Genomic DNA, 22,031 nt, shown 5'->3' with positions numbered 1-22,031 from the left:
TAAAGACATTTCAGATAAACAAAATAGAGTTTGCCTTCAACAGACTTTCACTTAAGGAAATTCTACTTTAGGAAGAAGGAAAATGGTACCAGAAAGGAGGTCTGAAATGCAAGAAGGAATGGTGAGCAAGGAAATTGGTAAGCATCTGAGTAAATCTAAACAGTGCTACCTACATAAAGTAATAATGCTACTAATAATGTCTAATTTGTGAGGTTAAACAAAAGGATAAAATATTGGTCAACTAGGAAAGTAGTTACTATATTGATTCACTTAAAAAATAAATCAGATCTTGTATTAATTTTAAATTAATTGTCATGCGTATTAAAATACCAAGGATAACTTTCCTAAATAAAAGTGAGTATATAATTTCCAAAGCAATAAAGAGGAAAAATAGAATTTTTTTTAAAGTTTAATAAAAAATTCTAGACTACTGTTAACTAGTGCTTTAGTTTGGAGGTTGCTTTAAAGCCATGCGAAACCATCCCTGCCAACATCTCACCCAGCTTCTCTCCAGTGAGAGGGAATGCTATACCCAAAGACAGCTAAATATTGTTGAACAGCTCTGATGAGTGTTACTTGTATTAATCATAACTCCTTGCACAGAACCTTCAAGATTCCATACTGCCTTTCAGTAGCAAGTTCAAAGCATTAGGCTTTCCAAACAACTGGTCCCAATAAACTTGATCTTATGATGTCTCTTTAAATCCTTGAGTTAGATCTCTAAACATTTGAGGCCTCCTTTCTAGACACTAGTTTAAAATGCCCTTGGCCCTGGCCGTTTGGCCCAGCATGTGGAAGTCCTGGGCTTGATTCCCAGCCAGGGCACCCAGGAGAAGTGCCCATCTGCTTCTCCATCCTTCCCCCTCTCCTTTCTATCTCTCTCTTCACCTCCCGCAGCCAAGGCTCCATTGGAGCAAAGTTGGCCTGAGCTCTGAGGACGGCTCCATGGCCTCTGCCTCAGGCACTAGAATGGCTCCAATTGCAGAGGAGCAATGCCCCAGATGGGCAGAGCATCGCCCCCTGGTAGGCATGCCTGGTGGATCCTGGTAGGGTGCATCTGGGAGTTTGACAGCCTCCCCACTTCTAACTTTGGAAAAATACAAAACAAAAAATACCCTTTTGAAGAATAGGTGGAATTTAGAGGGTTTTCCAGAAAAACACTTCTCTCTGCCAAATTCAAACTCTTCCTCAAACCCCAGCTCAGGTCCCATAGCATTCCTGACTACTCTAGCCCAAGGTGACTTAAAATTTGAAAAGCTATCATCTACACCAAACTTACAAGAGTCATTAATGCCTGTCTCTTCTGCTTTTATAACTGAGCTTTTATTTAAATTTTATTCTATTGCAGAACTCTCTTGAAGCTTGCATGGTCTTTCCAGCTAGATTTTCAGCTCTTAAGACAGGAGCTATTTCTTATATGCTGTTGTATCTTTTATAGCACCTAGGGAAGGAGAACTAACACTTAACTGCCTACTGTATGCCACTCCCTGTAATAAATGCTCTCTTGTATATAACATCTAATTTATTCCTCACAGCAAACTTACTTATTGTAGAGAAAGAGAGAGAAAGAGAAAGTGGGGGTGAAAGGAGCAAGAAGCATCAACTTGGAATAGTTGCTTCTCATATGTGCCATGACTGGGCAAGCCTGGGGTTTCAAACCAGTGACCTCAGCATTCCAGGTCAGTGCTTTACACTGCGCCAGCACAGGTCAGACTCACAGAAAACTTATGAAGATAGATATTAGTGTCCCCATTTTAAAGATGAAAACATTGCACTTGAGAAAGGTTAAGTCACATAAGCAAGTCAGTGGCAAAACTGGGTTCCAACCACACCACCCATCAAAATAGTTTGTATTATTAATACATATCTTGAAAGATTAAAAGGCTCATATAGTTTACATTTTTCTACTTGACTCATTTGTATCCTACTGTGAAATTAAGTGTCATGAAAACATATTTCAAAGAAACCAAAACCCTTCTCTAAAAGTAAAACTTGACATGCCAGTCATTAACTAACAGCCAAATACAGAAAGAACTTAAAAGTCAGGCAGAAAATCATATTGGGCGGGGTTAGATTAAGGCAATTAAGGAGAGATTCTTTTATTCTATACTTTTCTCTGAGTTCATGTAGTATGCTGTGAAACAAATCACAACAGCGTATACTATTCTTAGGGTGCTTGCTACAAGTCTTTATTCCTTTCAGAATATTCTTTCTCTTCTCTTTTCTCCTTTTCTAGGGTTACACATCATTCTGGAATGACTGCATATCATCTGGCCTGCGAGGGGGCATCCTAATAGAGCTGGCTATGCGGGGTCGAATCTATCTGGAACCCCCCACCATGCGTAAGAAACGACTACTGGACAGAAAGGTACAACATCCTCTGTGAACATTCTCTGAGTTTATGAGAGGGTGGGTGTCAATGGTCCATTTTTTTTTAATTATTTTTATTTATTTATTCATTTTAGAGGAGAGAGAGAGAGAGAAGGGGGGAGGAGCAGGAAGCTTCAACTCCCATATGTGCCTTGACTGGGCAAGCCCAGGGTTTTGAACTGACAACCTCAGCATTCCAGGTCAATGCTTTATCCACTGCGCCACCACAGGTCAGGCAGTGGTCCATTTTGGAGGAATAGAAATACACTGCTCACAAACATTAGGGGATATTTCAAAATGAATATGAAGCATTGAATATCCCCTAATGTTTGTGAGCAGTATATTAGAGTAGTGAGACAAGATAAATATCACTGATTTAGTTGCCCTTATTACCTAATAGTTTTAATTATTCTGTATCAGAGGGAGAAATCCAAAAATCTGTAGTGTAAAGAGTTAAAAGAGACCCTGGCTGGTTGGCTCAGCGGTAGAGTGTCCACCTGGCATGAGGATGTCTCAGATTTGATTCCCAGGTAGGGCACATGGGAGAAGGAACCATCTGCTTCTCCACCCCTCCCCCTTTCCCTTTTCTCTCTCTCTTCCCCTCCTGCAGCCATGGCTCAGTTGGAGCAGGTTGTCCCTGGGCACTGAGAATGGCTCCATAGCCTCGCCTCAGGCATTAAAATAGTTTGGTTGCTGAGCAGTGGAACAATGGCCCCAGATAGGCGAGCATCAGTCACCCTATGGGGGCTCGTTGGGTGGATCCTGGTCGGAGTGCATGTGGGAGTCTTTCTCCCTGCCTCCCCACTTCTCACTTAAGAAAAATTTAAAAAAGAAGAGTTAAAAGAAGTTCATGCTTTTGTCTTTTTTATGCAGGAAAATCACAGGATGCTGTTATTTCTCCCTCTGTAGCTATAGCTATAAACTGAAATAGAATATTATATAGGAGGGTGCAAACACGTGGGTCAGGTGCGTGAGCTCTGGTCATTGTCATTGCTGAGCTCTGGTCATTGTCAGATGACCACTCATTTTCTCTCCATTTACTACAAACCCTCTCCAGCATGTGAACCATACTCCTGCCTTCATTTTCTTTCCTTTTTTCCACTCACAACTTCATGTCATACTTAGCACTCTTAGCACTGAAACCACATTCTTAATGTACCACCAGCTTCTTTTCAGTCTTTATTTTTCTCTATTAACCTGTATGTGGCATTTGACACTTTTTTTTGCATTTGACACTTTTGACTACTTCCTCCTACTTGAAACTTTCTTCACTCTTGGCCTATGTTATCTTACATTCTCTTGCTTCTCTGGCTGTACCCTATTTCCTTTACATTCTTTTTTTTTTTTTTTTTAAGATTTTATTTATTGATTTTAAAGGGTGGAAGTTGGGGGTGTGAGAAGTATAGTTGCTTCATTTTAGTTGTTCATTGCTTGCTTGTTGCTTGTAGTATGTGCCTTGATGGGGCAAGCCCAGAGTTTCAAACTGGCGACTGCAGTGTTCCAGATTGATGCTCTGTCCACTGTGCCAGGCAAAGGTGAATATCTTTCAAAGGATATAGAAGTTATGCAAAGGTATAAAACTAAGACTTAGATGTTAAGAAACAAAGTTGCCTGGCCTGTGGTGGTGCAGTGGACAGAGCATCAATCTGGAACACTGAGGTCGCCAGTTCAAAACTCTGGGCTTGCCCCATCTAAGCACATACTACAAGCAACAAGCAAGCAATGAAAAACTAAAGTGAAGCAACTATATACTTCTCGCACCCCCAACCCCCACCCTTTAAAATCAATAAATAAAATCTTTTAAAAAATAAAATTATTTTTAAAGCTTCATCTATTACTTCCATAATACTAAGTACTAAATCCTAGGCCTATCTTCTTTTTCCACCCCCAGGAATATAATTATCTGCTAGGCATTTCAACTTGACTAGCCCCTATCAGTTAAAAGCAAACTTAACTTTTCCCCCAAACTGGCTGCTTTTTATGATTTTCCTACCTTTATTAATTGTTTTCCAAGTAAGTTTTCCATACTCAAAGAGTTACTATTGAATATTTTCTCTGTTATCATTTATATCCACTTTGTCACTAGGGCCCACTTAAATGTTTTTGTCTCCCCATGATTACCCCATACTAGATTTTTCAACTTCAAAAACAGGGACAGTATATTATGCTGCTTTGCATTTTCTGCAACACTTAACCAATAATGGATATCTAATATATTGAAAGATTTTAATTTGAATGAAGTAAATGAACCAGGGTCCCTTATTTGTTTTTTTCTGAAAGGTACTGCTGAAGTCAGACAGCCCAACAGGTGACATTTTACTGGATGAAACTCTCAAACACATCAAAGTCACTGAACCCACAGAAACTGTCCAGACATGGATAGAGCTACTCACTGGTAAGACAGCTCAAAATGATTCAGAAATCCCACACTTTGTAATCTTTATCCTACCCTTAAGGTCAAGAAAGGAAGTACAGGCCTGTTGTTTTTTGTTTTGTTGTTTTTGTGGTGGGGGGGGGGTGACAGTCAGACAGAGGGACAGATAGGGACAGACAGACAGAAAGGGAGAGAGATGAGAAGCATAAGTTCTTCGCTGTGGCACCTTAGTTGTTCATTGATTTTTTTTTTCTCATATGTGCCTTGACCAGGGGGCTGCAGCAGAGTGAGTGACCCCTTGCTCCAACCAGCGACCTTGGGCTCAAGCTAGTGAGCCTTGCTCAAACCAGATGAGCTTGCACTCAAGCTGGCGACCTCCAGGTCTCGAACCTGGGTCTTCTGTGTTCTAGTCCGATGCTCTATCCACTGCGCCACCACCTGGTCAGGCCAGGCCTATTGTTTTTTATAAACACAGACCAAAGAAAAAGAGACAGATGAAAGAAAGCGGAAGACTGAAACTCATAAGGCAGAATAAGCCTTGAACATCGTTCACTCTCTATATTTATTGGTTAACATACAGTGGGAGTGCACCAGTCTAACTATATTATTTTTCTTTTCTAAATATTTACTATAATCTTTAAATCATGCACTTCTCCATTTCTCCCGGAACACTAGGTGAAGGACAGGACAAATGCTTCAGGTAGTCCCAATCATAAACAGGAAATCTATTTAATGTGGCGTGCCTCCAAGATTCCTTTGTGTCTGCGTGCAGAACAACACAGGCCAATAAATGTCTTGTTATTTTTAAGACTCCTTCAGTTTCTCACGCCCTCCAATAACTCCTGCTCTGAGTTTATGTCAGTGCACAAGCCCTGGCTGGTTGGCTCAGCTGTAGAGCGTTGAAAATTCGTTTCATGGCCTCGCATGTGGGAGTCCCGGGTTTGATTCTCGGTCAGAGCACACAGGAGAAGAGCCCATCTGCTTCTCCACCTCCCCCTCTCCTTCCTCTCTGTCTCTCTCTTCCCCTCCCTCAGCCAAGGCTCCATTGGAGCAAAGTCGGCCTGGGTGCTGAGGATGGCTCCATGGCCTCCACCTCAGGCGCTAGAACAGCTTCGGCCATAACTGAGCAACACCCCAGATGGGCAGAACATCACCCCCTGGTGGGCATTCCAGGTGGTGATGCAGGAGTCTGTCTGGTGGGCATTCCAGGTTGGGCGCATGCAGGAGTCTGTCTGACTGCCTCCCCGCTTCTGACTTTGGGAAAATACCAAAAAAAAGAAAGAAAAGAAGTAGAGAAATTCAAGGGGTTAGATAAGGTACATATGGTTCACTGTTTAATTATACAATGAGGGACAGAGAGTGCATGATTAATCAACACAGAAAGTTTTCCAAAGCTTCACCCTACCTTTTGCCACCCTCGTCCACAAACTCTTTAACAATATTCTTCACAAGAAAATTTTGCCTGACCTGTGGTGGTGCAGTGAATAAAGCGTTGACCTGGAAATGCTGAGATCGCCGGTTCGAAACCCTGGGCTTGCCTGGTCAAGGCACATATGGGAGTTGATGCTTCCAGCTCCTCCCCCCTTCTCTCTCTCCTCTCTCTCCCTTTCTGTCTCTCTCTCTCTCCTCTCTAAAAATGAATAAATAAAATAAAAATAAAATTTATAAAAAATAAAAAAAGAAAGCTAAGTTCTTTATTAAAAAAAAAAAATTTAACATCTCTATTGATATATAATTCACATTCCATACAGTTGACCTATTTACAATATAAAATTAAATGGATTTTAGTATATTCACACAATTGTGAAACTATTACAATCTTAAGTTTAGTACATTTTCTTGATCCCCAAAATAAACCCCATACTCATTATCAATTTTTTCCACATTTTCCCCAGCCCCCCTGCCCAACTCTAGGCATCTGCTAGTCTACATTTTATCTCTATAGATTTGTTTATTCCATATATTTCATATAAATGGAATCATATAACTTTAAGGGGGTTTTTTGTGACTAGCCTCTTAAGATAATGTATTCCAGGTTCATCCATGTCATAGGGCATGAAGCAATATTTCATGCCTTTTTATTTTTTAAGGGCAAGTTAAAAAACTTTAACTAGAAACCTATAGCATAAAATTTTAGGAGAATCTTCAGTAAGGCACTTTGAAATCACAAACAGTATCACCTTCTGGAACATTTTCTTTTTTTAATTGAGAGGAGGGTAGGGAGAGATAGACTCCTACATCCACCCAACCAGGATCTGCCTGGCAAGCCCACTAGGGAGCGATGCTCTGCCCATCTTGAGCCTTCACTCCATTGCTCAGCAACCGAGCCATTCTTTAGTGTCTGAGGTGGAGGCTAAGGAGCCATCCTCAGTGCCTGAGGCCAACTTGTTCAAACCAATTGAGCTGTGGCTGTAGGAAGTGAAGGGGGAAAGGGTTGAGAAGCAGATGGTTGCCTCTACTGTATATGCCCTGACCAGGAATTGAACCCAAGACATCCACACGCGGGGGCGACACTCTACCACTTAAGCCAACTGGTCAGGGCCTAATGCCGTTTGGGTTCAAGCTAGTGACCATGGGTCATGTCTATGATCTCACACTCAAGCCGCAACTCTACAGTTCAAGCTGGTGAATCGCAATCTTCCAAGATTGTTTTGGCAATTTCATATGATTTTGAAGCAAAGGCTTTATGTGGCAAAGGCTGTTGGAATTTTAATAGGGATTGTGTTGAACCTGATGATCTCTTAGGTCAGTGGTCGGCAAACTCATTAGTCAACAGAGCCAATTATCAACAGTACAATGATTGAAATTTCTTTTTTTTTTTTTATAAATAAATTTTTATTAATGTTAATGGGGTGACATCAATAAATCAGGGTACATATATTCAAAGATGAAATTTCTTTTGATAGACAAATTTTTAAAACTTAAACTATATGGGGAGGTATATTCCTCATTGAGGTAGCGCCCGCATGTGGTATTTTGTGGAAGAGCCACACCCAAGGGGCCAAAGAGCCGCATGTGGCTCGCGAGCCACAGTTTACTGACCACTGTCTTAGGTGGTATGGGCATTTTGATAGTGTTAAGTCTTCATATCCATTAAAATGGAATGTCTATGGGGGGGGGGGAGGAACGGGGGGGAGGGGCACAAAGTAAACTAGATAGAAGGTGACAGAGGACAATCTGACTTTAGGTGATGGGTATGAAACATAATTGAACAACAAGATAACCTGGACATGTTTTCTTTGAATGTATGTACCCTGATTTATTGATGTCACCCCATTAAAATTAATAAAAATTTATTTTTTAAAAAAATGGAATGTCTAACCTAACTGGATAGTTCAGTTGGTTAGAATGTTGACCCAATATGGCAAAGTTGTAAGTTCAGTCCCCAATCATGGCACAAACAAGAATCAACCACCCTGGTCAGTTGGTTTAATGGTAGAGCGTCAGCGGGGTGTGTGGAAGTCCCAGGTTTGATTCCTGGCCAGGGTACACAGGAGAAGCACCCATCTGCTTCTCCACCCTTCCTCCTCTCCTTTCTCTCTACCTCTCTCTTCCCCTCCCGCAGCCAAGGCTCCATTGGAGCAAAGTTGGCCCGGGCACTGAGGATGGCTCCATGGCTGCCTCAGGCGCTAGAATGGCTCCAGTTGCAACAGAGCAACGCCCCAGATGGGCAGAGCATCGCCCCCTAGTGGGCATGCCAGGTGGATCCTGGTCGGGCACATGTAGGAGGCTGGGTGTCTCTCTGCCTTCCCACTATTCTCTTCAGAAAAATACAAATAAAGATAAAAAATAAGAATCAACAAATGCCTGACCGGGTGGTGGCACAGTGGATAGTGTCAACCTGGGACACTGAGGACCCAGGTTCGAAACCCTGAGGTCACCAGCTGCAAGGGTCATCAAACTTTTTATAAAAACCTCCCAATTTTGCAGTGCTGGTCAACCAGGTCCCTACTGCCCACTAGTGGGTGGTCCAGTTTTATGGTGGGCCAATCGTGCTGCCGTTTAGTAGCACTGCAAAAGTGGGCGGTTTTTATAAAAAGTTTGATGACCCCTGAGCTAGAGCATGGTCTCATCCAGCTTGGGTGTGGGCTCACCAACTTGAACTGTAGAGTTGCGGCTTGAGTGTGAGATCATAGACATGACCCATGGTCACTAGCTTGATCCCAAACGGCATTGGCTTGAAGCCCAAGGTCGCTGGCTTCACCAAGGAGTCACTGGCTCAGCTGGAGCACCCCACCCCTGTCAAGTCATGTATGAGAAAGCAATCAATGAACAACTAAAGTGTACAACTACAACTTGATGCTTATCTCTCTCCCTTCCTGTCTGTCCCTGGATCGCTCTCTCTTTCTCTCTCTCTCACTTAAAAAAACAACAGGCTGACCAGGTGGTGGCGCAGTGGATAGAGCGTCGGACTGGGACACGGAGGACCCAGGTTCGAGACCTCGAGGTTGCCAGTTTGAACACGGGTTCATCTGGTTTGAGCAAGGCTAACCAGCTTAAACTCAAGGTCGCTAGCTTGAGCAAGGGGTCACTCGGTCTTCTGTATCCCCCCTCCCCCCCATCAAGGCACATATGAGAAAGCAGTCACTGAGAAACTAAGGTGCTGCAACAAAGAATTGATGTTTCTCATCTCTCTCCCTTCCAGTCTGTCTGTTCCTCTCTCTGTCTCTCTCTGTTTCTGTCACAAGAAAAAAAAGTGAATGCATAAATTAGTGAAACAACAAATTGATGTTTGTCTTTATCTCTAAAATCAATCAATAAATTTTTTAATGTAATGTCTTTTCATTTAGGTAGTCTTTAATTTCTTTCAGTAATGTTTTATAAATATGATGTTAGCTATGGGTTTTTCATAAATACCCTATGTCATGTTGAGGAATTTTCTTTTTAATTCTAGTTTTCTGGGAGTTTTCATCATGAAAGCATGCTCATTTTTGTAAAATGTCTTTTCTGAGTCCAGATGCTTATATGTTTTTTTTTCCTTTATTTTGTTAATGTAATGTATTGCATTGGGTTTTTTTATTGATTGATTTTAGAAGGATAGAGGAAGGGAGAGAGAGAGAGAGTCATCCATTTGTTGTTCCACTGCCTTGCACATTCATTGGTTCCTTCCTCCTTGTGCCCTGATGAGGGATTGAACCTGCAACCAATGCTCTATTCCTGTGCCACCACTGGTCCAGCCTCAATTGATTTTTATATATTAATTTTGTATCCTATAATCTTGTTGAACTTCTGTATTAGTTGTAACAGTTTTTAAGTGTATTCTTTAGATTTTTCTATGTACAAGATCATGTCATCTAAAACTAAAAATAGTTTAATTTTTTCCTGTCTAATCTTGTTATCTTTGTAACTTATTCTTTCCTGACTGCTCTGGTTAGAGCCTCCAGTATAGTTCTGAATGGAAATGATGAGAATGGACATGCTTGTCTTGTTCCTGATCTTAGCAGAACAACATTCATTCAGTTTTTTACCATTAAGTATGAGCTGTGGGTTTTTCATAAATGCCTTCTATCAGGCTGAGGAAGTTCCCACCTATTCATAGCTTATTGAGTGTTATTATCATTTAAGAATATTGGATTTTGTCAAATGTTTTTCTGTATATATTGAGATGATCATTTGTTTTTTACTTTTTATGCTATTGATTTGGTATTTTACATAATTGGATTTTTAGATGTTAAACAACCTTGCATTTCTGGTATAAGTCTTAACTGGTCACATTATATAGTCTTTATTATATGTTGCTGGATTTGCTTTGCTAGTATTTTGTTGAGTATTTTATACCTATATTCATAAGTGATATTGGTATATAGCCTTCTACTGATGTCTTTGTCTGGTTTTGGTATCAGAATATATAGATTAAGGAAGTGTCCTAGCCTCTTCTGTTTCTTTGAAAGAGTTTGTGAAGGATTGGTACTAATTCTTCTTTAAATGTTTAATAGAAGCCCTGGCCGGTTGGCTCAGCGGTAGAGCGTTGGCCTAGCGTGCGGAAGACCCGGGTTCGATTCCCGGCCAGGGCACATAGGAGAAGCGCCCATTTGCTTCTCCACCCCTCCGCCGCGCTTTCCTCTCTGTCTCTCTCTTCCCCTCCCGCAGCCAAGGCTCCATTGGAGCAAAGATGGCCCGGGCGCTGGGGATGGCTCCTTGGCCTCTGCCCCAGGCGCTAGAGTGGCTCTGGTCGCAATATGGCGACGCCCAGGATGGGCAGAGCATCGCCCCCTGGTGGGCAGAGCATCGCCCCTGGTGGGCGTGCCGGGTGGATCCCGGTCGGGCGCATGCAGGAGTCTGTCTGACTGTCTCTCCCTGTTTCCAGCTTCAGAAAAATGAAAAAAAAAAAAAAAAAAATGTTTAATAGAATTACCAGTAAAGCCACCTTGACCACACTTTTCTCTATGGGAAGTTTTTGTTTTCTTAAAAAGTAACAGAGAGGCCCTGGCCGGTTGGCTCAGTGGTAGAGTGTCGGCCTGGCGTGCAGAAGTCCCGGGTTCGATTCCCGGCCAGGGCACACAGGAGAAGCGCCCATCTGCTTCTCCACCCCTCCCCCTCTCCTTCCTCTCTGTCTCTCTCTTCCCCTCCCGCAGCCAAGGCTCCACTGGAGCAAAGATAGCCTGGGCGCTGGGGATGGCTCCTTGGCCTCTGCCCCAGGCGCTAGAGTGGCTCTGGTCACAACAGAGCGAGCCCCGGAGGGGCAGAGCATTGCCCCCTGGTGGGCAGAGCTTCGCCCCCTGGTGGGCGTGCTGGGTGGATCCCGGTCGGGCGCATGCGGGAGTCTGTCTGACTGTCTCTCCCCGTTTCCGGCTTCAGAAAAATACAGAAAAAAAAAAAAGTAACAGAGGCATGACCTGTGGTGGCACAGTGCATAAAGCATCGACCTGGAATGCTGACATCTCCGGTCAAGGCAAATATGGGAGTTGGTGCTTCCTGCTCCTACCCCCTTCTCTCACTCCTCTCTAAAATGAATAAAATAAAATCTTTTAAAAAAAGTAACAGAAGTGGGGAGGCAGAGACAGACTCCTGCATACGCCCCAACCAGGATCCGCCTGGCAAGCTCCCACCAGGTGATGTTCTGCCCAGCTGGGCTGTAGCTGCGTTGCTTGGCAGCTGAGCTATTTCAGTGCCTGAGGCCAAGGCCATGGAACCATCCTCAGCCAACTTTGCTTGAACCATTCTCCATGGCGGCAGTAGGGAGAGAGAGAGAGAGAGAGAGATATGAGGGGATAGAGAAGCAGATGGTCACTTCTCCTGTGTGCCCTGAGCAGGGATCAAACTCAGTACTTCCATATGCCAGGCTGACACTCTACCTCTGAGCCAACTGGCCAGGGCCTGTGGGAAGTATTAAAATTACTTATTTAATCTATTGACTTGTAGATCTATTCAGATTTTCTCTTTCTTCTTGAGTCAGTTTAGGTAATTTGTGTGTTTTAAGGAATTTCTCCATTTTCTTTAGTCTAATTTGTTGGTGTACTGTTCTCTATAGTATCCCCTTATTACTCCTTTTACTTCCTAAATGTCAGTAGTGATAACTCTTCTTTTCATTCTTAATTTTAGTAATTTGAGTCTTCTCTCTTTTTTCCTGGGTCAGTCTAGACTTGTCAGTTTTATTTATCCTTTCAATTAACCAACCTTTTTTTTTTTTAGTGAGAGAAGTGGGGAGGGAAAGAGAGAGAGTGAGAGAGATAGGAAGGGAGAGAGATGAGAAACATCAACTCATAGTTATGACACCTTAGCTGTTCATTGATTGTGTTCTCATATGTGACTTGACCAGGAGGCTCCAGCTGAGCCAGTGACCCCTTGCTCAAGCCAGCAACCTTTGGGTCATGTCTATAATCCCACACTCGAGCTGGTGAGCCCGTGCTCAAACTGGATGAGCCTGTGCTCAAGCCAGCAACCTCAGGGTTTTGAACCTCAGTCCTCTATGTTCCAGGCCAGTGTTCTATCCACTGCACCACCACCTACTGAGGTCCAACTTTTGATATATTGATTTTCCCTATTTATTTCCACTCTAATCTTTATTATTTTATTTCTTCTGCTTGCTTTGGGTTTGGTGTGCTGTTTTTGTTTTTGTTTTCTAGTTTTTAAAAGTAGATTAGTTTTTTGATTTGACATCTTTTCTAGACTAGCACTTAGAGTTATAAATCTCCTCTGGACACTACTTTAAACTGCATTCCATGTTTTGATATGTTGTGTTTTCGTTTTCATTTAACTCAAAGTATTTTCTGAATTCCCCTTGTGATTTCTTCTTTGACCCATTGAGTATGTTGTTTAATTTCCATATATTTTTGAATTTTCCAAATTTCCTTCTGTTAATAATTTTATTTTTTTATTTGAGAGAGAGAGATCGATTTGTTGTTCTACTTACTAATGCATCATTGGTTGATTCTTTTATGTGCTTTGACTGGGGATTGAACCCACAACCTTGGCATGTGGGGATGGTGCTCAAACTAACTGAGCTACCCAGCCAGGGCCACTAATTTTTATTTAATTCCATTGTGATTAGATAGCATAGTATATATGTTTCTGGTCCTTTTTAATTTCTTAAGGTTTTTAAAAAATTTATTAAGGCCTAGCATATGGTTTCTCCTGGAGAATGTTCCATGTGCACTTGAGAAGCTATTATAGGGTGGTGGAATGTTCTTTAAGTTGTCTTGTTGGGTGTGGTGAGTTTATGGTGTTGGTCCAAGTTTTCTGTTTCTTTTCCCCATAGGTGAGACCTGGAACCCCTTCAAATTACAGTACCAGCTGAGAAATGTAAGAGAGCGAATTGCAAAGAACCTAGTAGAGAAGGGCATTCTAACAACTGAGAAACAAAATTTCCTTCTATTTGACATGACTACTCATCCGGTGACCAATACAACAGAGAAACAGCGACTAGTGAAAAAACTTCAAGATAGTGTCCTAGAGCGGTGGGTCAATGATCCTCAACGCATGGACAAGCGAACATTAGCACTCCTGGTGCTAGCGCACTCCTCCGATGTGCTAGAGAATGTTTTCTCCTCTCTGACAGATGACAAGTACGATGTGGCAATGAATCGAGCCAAGGACCTAGTAGAACTTGACCCTGAAGTGGAAGGGATGAAGCACAGTGCCACAGAGATGATTTGGGCTGTATTGGCAGCCTTCAATAAATCCTAAAGCCAGCAGGTGGATTTCTCCTTTCCCCCTGCTGGCCTGGTGACCTTCAGAGACACTATCACTGAGTTTTGTGTGATGAAATATTTTTCATCATTTTCTTTTCCTTCTCTTGAATCAGACTTGCGATTTGGGGAAAGCAACTTCAGGGCTTCTCCAGAGACGTTGACCTTTATAAGCAGACTTTATTTCTCTCTCTACTTCCCTTCCAGAGTGAATAAACTGAGTGAGCCCACACACACCCAAAAAACATTTCTCTTGTCTCTTAGTTTACTTCTGTGTAGTATGCTTTTGGATAAGTAGGATTATCTAAGTGAGATTTGCTGTTTCAGCCACAGAATGTGAATGAAACGTAGAGCAAACCATTTAATTACTTTTTTTTTTTTTTTTTGGTATTTTTCTGAAGCTGGAAACAGGGAGAGACAGTCAGACAGACTCCCGCATGCGCCCGACTGGGATCCACCCGGCACGCCCACCAGGGGCGTCGCTCTGTTGAGACCAGAGCCACTCCAGCGCCTGGGGCATAGGACAAGGAGCCATCCCCAGCGCCCGGGCCATCTTTGCTCCAATGGAGCCTTGGCTGCGGGAGGGGAAGAGAGAGACAGAGAGGAAGGAGGGGGGGGTGGAGAAGCAAATGGGCGCCTCTCCTATGTGCCCTGGCCAGGAATCGAACCCAGGACTTCCGCACACCAGGCCGACGCTCTACCGCTGAGCCAACCGGCCAGGGCCTAATTACATTTTTTAAAGTCTATTTTTTTCTATCTTAAACACACATTTTCAGTCTTTCTCAGACTCTCCTAGGTAATGTAGCTTACTGAAATAACTGCCTCTTTGAAAAAGGGTCAATGGAAACTAGTTTTTGGATCAGGTAGTCTCTGGGGATGTATGTCCCACTAATGATTTTCTTACTTTCCTGTCTGTTCTAACCTAATGAAAATATTCCAAATTTGATTACCCTGGAACCAGAAATACATTTTATCCTCTTTTTTTTTTTTTTTTTTGGTGTGGCAGAGACAGAGAGAGTCAGAGAGAGGGACAGTTACGAACAGACAGACAGGAAGGGAGAGAGATGAGAAACATCAATTCTTTGTTGCGGTTCCTTAGTTCATTGATTGCTTTCTCATATGTGCCTTGTCGGGGGGGGAGGGTACAGCAGACCGAGTGACCTCTTGCTCGAGCCAGCAACCTTGCGTCCAAGCTGGTGAGCTTTGCTCAGACTCGATAAGCCCGTGCTCAAGCTGGCGACCTCGGGGTCTCGAACCTGGGTCCTCCGCATCCCAGTTCGACGTTCTATCCCAGGGGTCCCCAAACTACGGGCCGCATGCGGCCCCCTGAGGCCATTTATCCGGCCCCCGCCGCACTTCCAGAAGAGGCACTTCTTTCATTGGTGGTCAGTGAGAGGAGCATAGTTCCCATTGAAATACTGATCAATTTGTTGATTTAAATTTACTTGTTCTTTATTTTAAATATTGTATTTGTTCCCATTTTGTTTTTTTACTTTAAAATAAGGTATGTGCGGTGTGCATAGGGATTTGTTCATAGTTTTTTTTATAGTCTGCCCTCCAACAGTCTGAGGGACAGTGAACTGGCCCCTTGAGTAAAAAGTTTGGGGACCCCTGCTCTATCCACTGCGCCACCGCCTAGTCAGGCTCATCCTCTTTCTTAGCATTATCCTACTTCATCATTAGGACAGAAGTCTAAATGAAAAAGATATATATTTCCCAACCACCTCCTTCATACAGTCAGCGTTAGTTTGTAAGAGAATGAGGTGGTACCAGAATGTCCACCCTTTAGCACATGACTATCCTGATTCCTCCAGACAACTTTAAACCTTTCTACTCTGATTGCATTGAATGTTGTAAATTTCAGTTGCTGAATAACAGCTTCCTGAATCAGATAATATATCTAAACTCTAGGTCAGGGTTCCCCAAACTATGGCCCGCGGGCCGCATGCGGCCCCCTGAGGCCATTTATCCGGACCCCACCGCACTTCCAGAAGAGGCACCTCTTTCATTGGTGGTCAGTGAGAGGAGCATAGTTCCCATTGAAATACTGGTCAGTTTGTTGATTTAAATTTACTTGTTCTTTATTTTAAATATTGTATTTGTTTCCGTTTTGTTTTTTTACTTTAAAATAAGATATGTACAGTGTGCATAGGGATTTGTTCATAGTTTTTTTTATAGTCTGGCCCTCCAACGATCTGAGGGACAGTGAACTGGCCCCCTGTGTAAAAAGTTTGGGGACCCCTGCTCTAGGTCTTGTTGTTCCCTATTTTTGGCTTCCTACATAAATGTAATAGATTCTATCTATAGTTAAGTGTTCTGGAAGTAGTTTTGTCTATATTTAACCCACAGATACCGTCCTAGTCATTAGTCTTGTCTCGATACAACCATATTTGTAGCCAAGTCTCTAAAATGTTGTTCAGTTTAGTAGTGAGTGCAAAGAGAAGCTTATTTTTTTTTTTTTTTTTTTTTTTTTTTCTCTTTTCATTTTTCTTAAGCTGGAAACGGGGAGAGACAGTCAGACAGACTCCCGCATGCGCCCGACCGGGATCCACCCGGCACGCCCACCAGGGGCGAGGCTCTGCCCACCAGGGGGCGATGCTCTGCCCATCCTGGGCGTCGCCATATTGCGACCAGAGCCACTCTAGCGCCTGAGGCAGAAGGCCACAGAGCCATCCCCAGCGCCCGGGCCATCTTTGCTCCAATGGAGCCTTGGCTGCGGGAGGGGAAGAGAGAGACAGAGAGGAAGGCGCGGCGGAGGGGTGGAGAAGCAAATGGGCGCTTCTCCTTTGTGCCCTGGCCGGGAATCGAACCCGGGTCCTCCGCACGCTAGGCCGACGCTCTACCGCTGAGCCAACTGGCCAGGGCCAAAGAGAAGCTTATTAAGAAAAATTCTAGCCCTGGCCGCTTGGCTCAGCGGTAGAGCGTTGGCCTGGCGTGTGGGGGACCCGGATTCAATTCCCGGCCAGGGCACATAGGAGAAGCGCCCATTTGCTTCTCCACCCCCCCCCCATTCCTCTCTGTCTCTCTCTTCCCCTCCCGCAGCCAAGGCTCCATTGGAGCAAAGATGGCCCGGGCGCTGGGGATGGCTTCTTGGCCTCTGCCCCAGGCGCTAGAGTGGCTCTGGTCACGGCAGAGCGACGCCCTGGAGGGGCAGAGCATCGCCCCCTGGTGGGCAGAGTGTAGCCCCTGGTGGGCTTGCCGGGTGGATCCTGGTCGGGCGCATGCGGGAGTCTGTCTGACTGTCTCTCCCCGTTTCCAGCTTCAGAAAAATACAAAAGAAAAAAAAAAAAGAAAAATTCTATTTGGAGGGTCAATTTGGTGTCAAAAGCATGTTCAGTATTTGGGAATGGAAAGAGGACAGGCACCATGTTCTGCTGTCAAACATTTGTTGTGCTAATACTTGTAATGGGTAATGGGTCCTGTCTCAGAGGACTAGGCTGTCAAAGGGCTAATCCAGGTGACTCAGACCTAATATTAAATCTTGTGGATTTGAAATAATGAAATGAATCATCATAACTTCCATCTCCTCCCCAAACCTGTTGAGTCCCACAAAATTCCCCAACTAAGGATTTTTTTTCATTTTTCGCTTCAGGTGTCACATAGGACCTAGGTAATTTAGAGAAATAAATTTTAACATGAAACAAATTCTCAATGTGAGGTTAACTAGAGCCTTAGTCTGGCTCTCTTAAAAATTCAAAAATCAGTCCATGTGTTGTCTCTACCTGACTTAGTTTTTCTTTGCATTTGAACAATTCGGCATGAATTGAAACCAGGTTTTCCAGTGGAAAGTTTCAGCTTGATTGGGGGATGTGGAAGTTGAGTTCTTTCTTGCAACTCTTGGTCATGTTTATTTTTATCTTGTATCTCAATAACATGAGGATGTCTTCATTTTGAAGGTGCAGAATGTTCACTGCAAAACACCTTATTTAAAGCATATAGTTTCATATAAAGATAAGTATAGGCTCTCTGGTCTCTCTGTGCAGTTTTACAACTTCAGTTATCTACTTATTTTTTTAAGTGAGAGGAGGGGTGACAGACAGACATGGGCCTCAACCAGGATCCACCCAGCAATCCCCATCTGGGTTGATGCTCCAATCAACCAAGCTATCCTCAGCACCCGGGGCGACCCTCGAACCAATGGAGCCACTGGCTATGGGAGGGGAAGAGAAGGAGGAGGGGGAGAGGGACAGGAAGAGAAGCAGATGGTCACTTCTCATGTTTGCCCTTACCGGAGATTGAACCTGGGACTTCCACACACCAGGCCAATGCTCTGTCCACTGAGCCAACCAGCCAGGGCCACAAGTTCAGTTATTTTAACTGGAAATAAGAACTTTGCACACAAGGCCTTTACACTGTTTTACTCTGTGTAAAAAATTTGAATACACAAATATTATAATTGTAACATAGACTGGGGGTCAGGGCATATCAAGGCTAACCTGAATACTGACCAATGTTATAAAATCCATATAATGTCTCCATCCTAATCAAAATAAGTTACCCCATTATATACCATTATTACTATGAAGAGGATGTGTATGTTCTCCTATTAATATCTACTTGTAAATGACACCTGAATTTATCTTAAGAGCTGGAAGTCTTAAGTTCCAAATGTAGATAACATATGTAAGTATGATAGAATTAACGTGCTTCTAATTAGCTTATTCTTTCCTTTATAAGTCTGCAGGATCAGGGACAATAAGAAATGTATTTCCTAGGATTGTTTATACTTCCTTGTTATTTTTACTTCAGATAGAACATTATTCCCATAGTTCATACCTTTTTTTCTTTTTTAGTGAGAGAAGGAAAGAGACAGAGACAGACAGGAAGGGAGAGAGATGAGAAGCATCGACTCGTTTGCAGCACTTTAGTTGTTCATTGGTTGCTTCTCATACATGCCTTGACCAGGGACTCCAATTGAGCTAGTGACCCTTTGCTCAAGCCAGTGATTTTGGGCTCAAGCCAAGTGACCTTAGACTTCAAGCCAGTGACCTTTGGGTTCAAGCCAGCAACCATGGGGTCATGTCTATGATCCCACGCTCAAGCCAATAACCCAGTGCTCAAGCTGGTGAGCCTGCACTCAAGCTGGCAACCTCGGGGTTTTGAACCTGGGTCCTCAGCATCCCAGGTCCACGCTCTACCCACTATGCTATCACCTAGTCAGGCCCATAATTCTTTATTCAATGTTTATTTAAAAAGTGCAAGGATCAGGCCCTGGCCGGTTGGCTCAGTGGTAGAGCGTCGGCCTGGCGTGCAGAAGTCCCGGGTTCGATTCCCAGCCAGGGCACACAGGAGAAGCGCCCATCTGCTTCTCCACCCCTCCCCCTCTCCTTCCTCTCTGTCTCTCTCTTCCCCTCCAGCAGCGAGGCTCCATTGGAGCAAAGATGGCCCGGGCGCTGGGGATGGCTCCTTGGCCTCTGCCCCAGGTGCTAGAGTGGCTCTGGTCACAACAGAGCGATGCCCCGGAGGGGCAGAGCATCGCCCCCTGGTGGGCAGAGCATCGCCCCCTGGTGGGCGTGCTGGGTGGATCCCGGTCGGGCACATGCGGGAGTCTGTCTGACTGTCTCTCCCCGTTGCCAGCTTCAGAAAAATACAGGGAAAAAAAAAAAAAGTGCAAGGATCATTGCATCAAAATAACCTTGAGGGTGGTGGGAAAAGAGTGGGTACCTTGATAAAATGCAGATTTCTAGTAAGTCAGTCTTATGAGGTTGGGGGCTTAGGAAGCTGCATTTTAAACAGTCTCAAAAGCATATTAGCCTGACCAGGTGGTGGTGCAGTGGATAGAGTGTCGGACTGGGATGCGGAAGGACCCAGGTTCGAGACCCCGAGGTCGTCAGCTTGAGCAAAAAAGCTCACCAGCTTGGACCCAAGGTCTCTGGCTCCAGCAAGGGGTTACTCGGTCTGCTGAAGGCCCACGGTCAAGGCACATATGAGAAAGCAATCAATGAACAACTAAGAAGTCACAACGCACAACGAGAAACTAATGATTGATGCTTCTCATCTCTCTCTCCGTTCCTGTCTGTCTGTCCCTATCTATCTCTGCTTATGTTAAAAAAAAAAAAAAAAGCATATTAAAAACTGAGAATGCCGCTAAACATTTTATTGCCTATAATTCATCAAAAAAATATTAAGGGGCCCTGGCCGGTTGGCTCAGTGGTAGAGCGTCGGCCTGGTGTGCGGAAGTCCACATCTCGCTGGGGATGGCTCCTTGGCCTCTGCCCCAGGTGCTAGAGTGGCTCTGGTCGCAACAGAGCGATGCCCCGGATGGGCAGAGCATTGCCCCCTGGTGGGCGTGCCGGGTGGATCCCGGTCGGGCGCATGCGGGAGTCTGTCTGACCGCCTCCCCGTTTCCAGCTTCAGAAAAATACAAAAAAATTAAAAAAATATATTAAGGCCTTGGCCAATGGCTCATTGGATAGAGTGTCAGCCTGGCGTATGGATGTCCCGGGTTCAATTCCCGGTCAGGGCACACGGAAGAAGCGACTGTCTGCTGCTTCTCACCCCCACCCCCCTTCTCTCCCTCTTCCCCTTCTGCAGCCAGCTCAGTTGGTTCAAGTGTGGCTCTGAGTGCTCAGGATGGCTTAGTTGGTGTGAGCAGTTCAGCCTCAGATGCTAAATATAGCTTGGTACTTGAGCATCAGCCCCAGACAGGGTTGACAAGTGGATTCTAGTCAGGGTGCATGCAGGAGTCTGCCTCACTACCTGTTCCCCTCTCACCTATAAAAAGAAATGGATAGAGAGTTGGCCTGGAACACTGAGGACCCAGGGTTGAAACCCCCAGCTCACCTGAGAATGAGTTCACCAGCTTAAGCGCAGGGTCACTGGCTTGAGCATAGGATCATAGACATAGCCTCATGGTCTTTGGCTTGAACCCAAGGTCGCTGGCTTGAAGCCCAAGATCGCTGGCTTGAGCAAGGGTTCATTGGCTCAGCTGGAGCCCCTCATCAAGGCACATATGAGAAAGCAATCAATGGACAACTAAAGTGCCACAACTATAAGTTGATGGCATCTTATCTCCCATCCTGTCTGTCCCTGTCTATCCCTCCCTCCCTCTCTCTCTTTCTCCTCACTCTAACTAAGATCAATAAATAAAATCTTTTTTGACAAAAAGATAATCGATTTTACAGAGAGGAAAGAGGGGCAGGGCTGAGGGAGAAGTATCAACTAGTAGTTGCGACAATTTTGTTGTTCATTGATTGTTTCTTGTATGTGCTTTGACCAGGCAAGCCCAGGGTTTTGAACCAGCGACCTCAGCATTCTGGGTTTGACATTCTATCAACATTGTCACCACAGGCCAGGCAAATTCTCTTTTTTTTAACCTTTTGATTTATTCCTTCTGATGATTGTCTTTATTTTTTTTTTTTTTTTTTTTTTTCATTTTTTCTGAAGCTGGAAACGGGGAGAGACAGTCAGACAGACTCCCGCATGCGCCCGACCGGGATCCACCCGGCACGCCCACCACGGGGCGACGCTCTGCCCACCAGGGGGCGATGCTCTGCCCATCCTGGGCGTCGCCATATTGCAACCAGAGCCACTCTAGCGCCTGGGGCAGAGGCCACAGAGCCATCCCCAGCGCCCGGGCCATCTTTGCTCCAATGGAGCCTTGGCTGCGGGAGGGGAAGAGAGAGACAGAGAGGAAAGTGCGGCGGAGGGGTGGAGAAGCAAATGGGCGCTTCTCCTGTGTGCCCTGGCCGGGAATCGAACCCGGGTCCTCCGCACGCTAGGCCGACGCTCTACCGCTGAGCCAACCGGCCAGGGCTGATTGTCTTTATATAAAACCAAGTTTCTGGCCTGACCTGTGGTGGCACAGTGAATAAAGCGTCGACCTGAAATGCTGAGGTTGCTGGTTCAAAACCCTGGGCTTGCCCGGTCAAGGCACTTTTGGGAATTGAAGCTTCCTGCCCCTCCCCCTTTCTCTCTCTCTCTCTCTCTCTCTCCCCCCTCTAAAATGATTAAAAATAAATAAAATAAAAAATAAAACCAAGTTTCTAGCATCATTTTTCTTCTTCCTTAATAAGTTCTTTAAAGATTTCTTGGGGTTGGGGGGCTGACCAGGTGGTGGTGCAGTGGATAGAGCTGAGGACCCAGGTTCTAAACTCCAAGGTCAACAGCTTGAGCGCGGCATCACCAGCTTGGGCGCAGGGTCGCCAGCTTGAGTGTAG

At 44.5% G+C, this 22,031-nt stretch overlaps 1 protein-coding gene and 1 long non-coding RNA gene across 2 annotated transcripts in view; both read left to right on the top strand.

The window, feature by feature from the left end:
* The window catches only part of GOLPH3L (golgi phosphoprotein 3 like), a 44,025-nt gene extending 29,783 nt beyond the window's left edge, over positions 1-14,242 (top strand). Inside the window, exons 3-5 of the mRNA XM_066372293.1 lie at positions 2,237-2,368; positions 4,651-4,765; positions 13,443-14,242. Coding sequence (XP_066228390.1) covers positions 2,237-2,368; positions 4,651-4,765; positions 13,443-13,870 — 675 coding nt within the window. The 3' untranslated portion in view covers positions 13,871-14,242. The remainder of the gene's footprint in view (positions 1-2,236; positions 2,369-4,650; positions 4,766-13,442) is intronic.
* A 1,123-nt stretch (positions 14,243-15,365) lies between these two features.
* On the top strand, positions 15,366-16,973 carry LOC136397801 (uncharacterized). Its single transcript, XR_010749923.1, has 3 exons — positions 15,366-15,783; positions 16,123-16,303; positions 16,735-16,973. It is a non-coding gene; the product is annotated as an uncharacterized lncRNA (long non-coding RNA).
* Positions 16,974-22,031: the final 5,058 nt, after the last annotated feature.

Source organism: Saccopteryx leptura, chromosome 3 (assembly GCF_036850995.1).
Source record: "Saccopteryx leptura isolate mSacLep1 chromosome 3, mSacLep1_pri_phased_curated, whole genome shotgun sequence".
NCBI classification, from domain to species: domain Eukaryota; kingdom Metazoa; phylum Chordata; class Mammalia; order Chiroptera; family Emballonuridae; genus Saccopteryx; species Saccopteryx leptura.
This window is presented reverse-complemented; position numbering and strand designations above follow the sequence as displayed.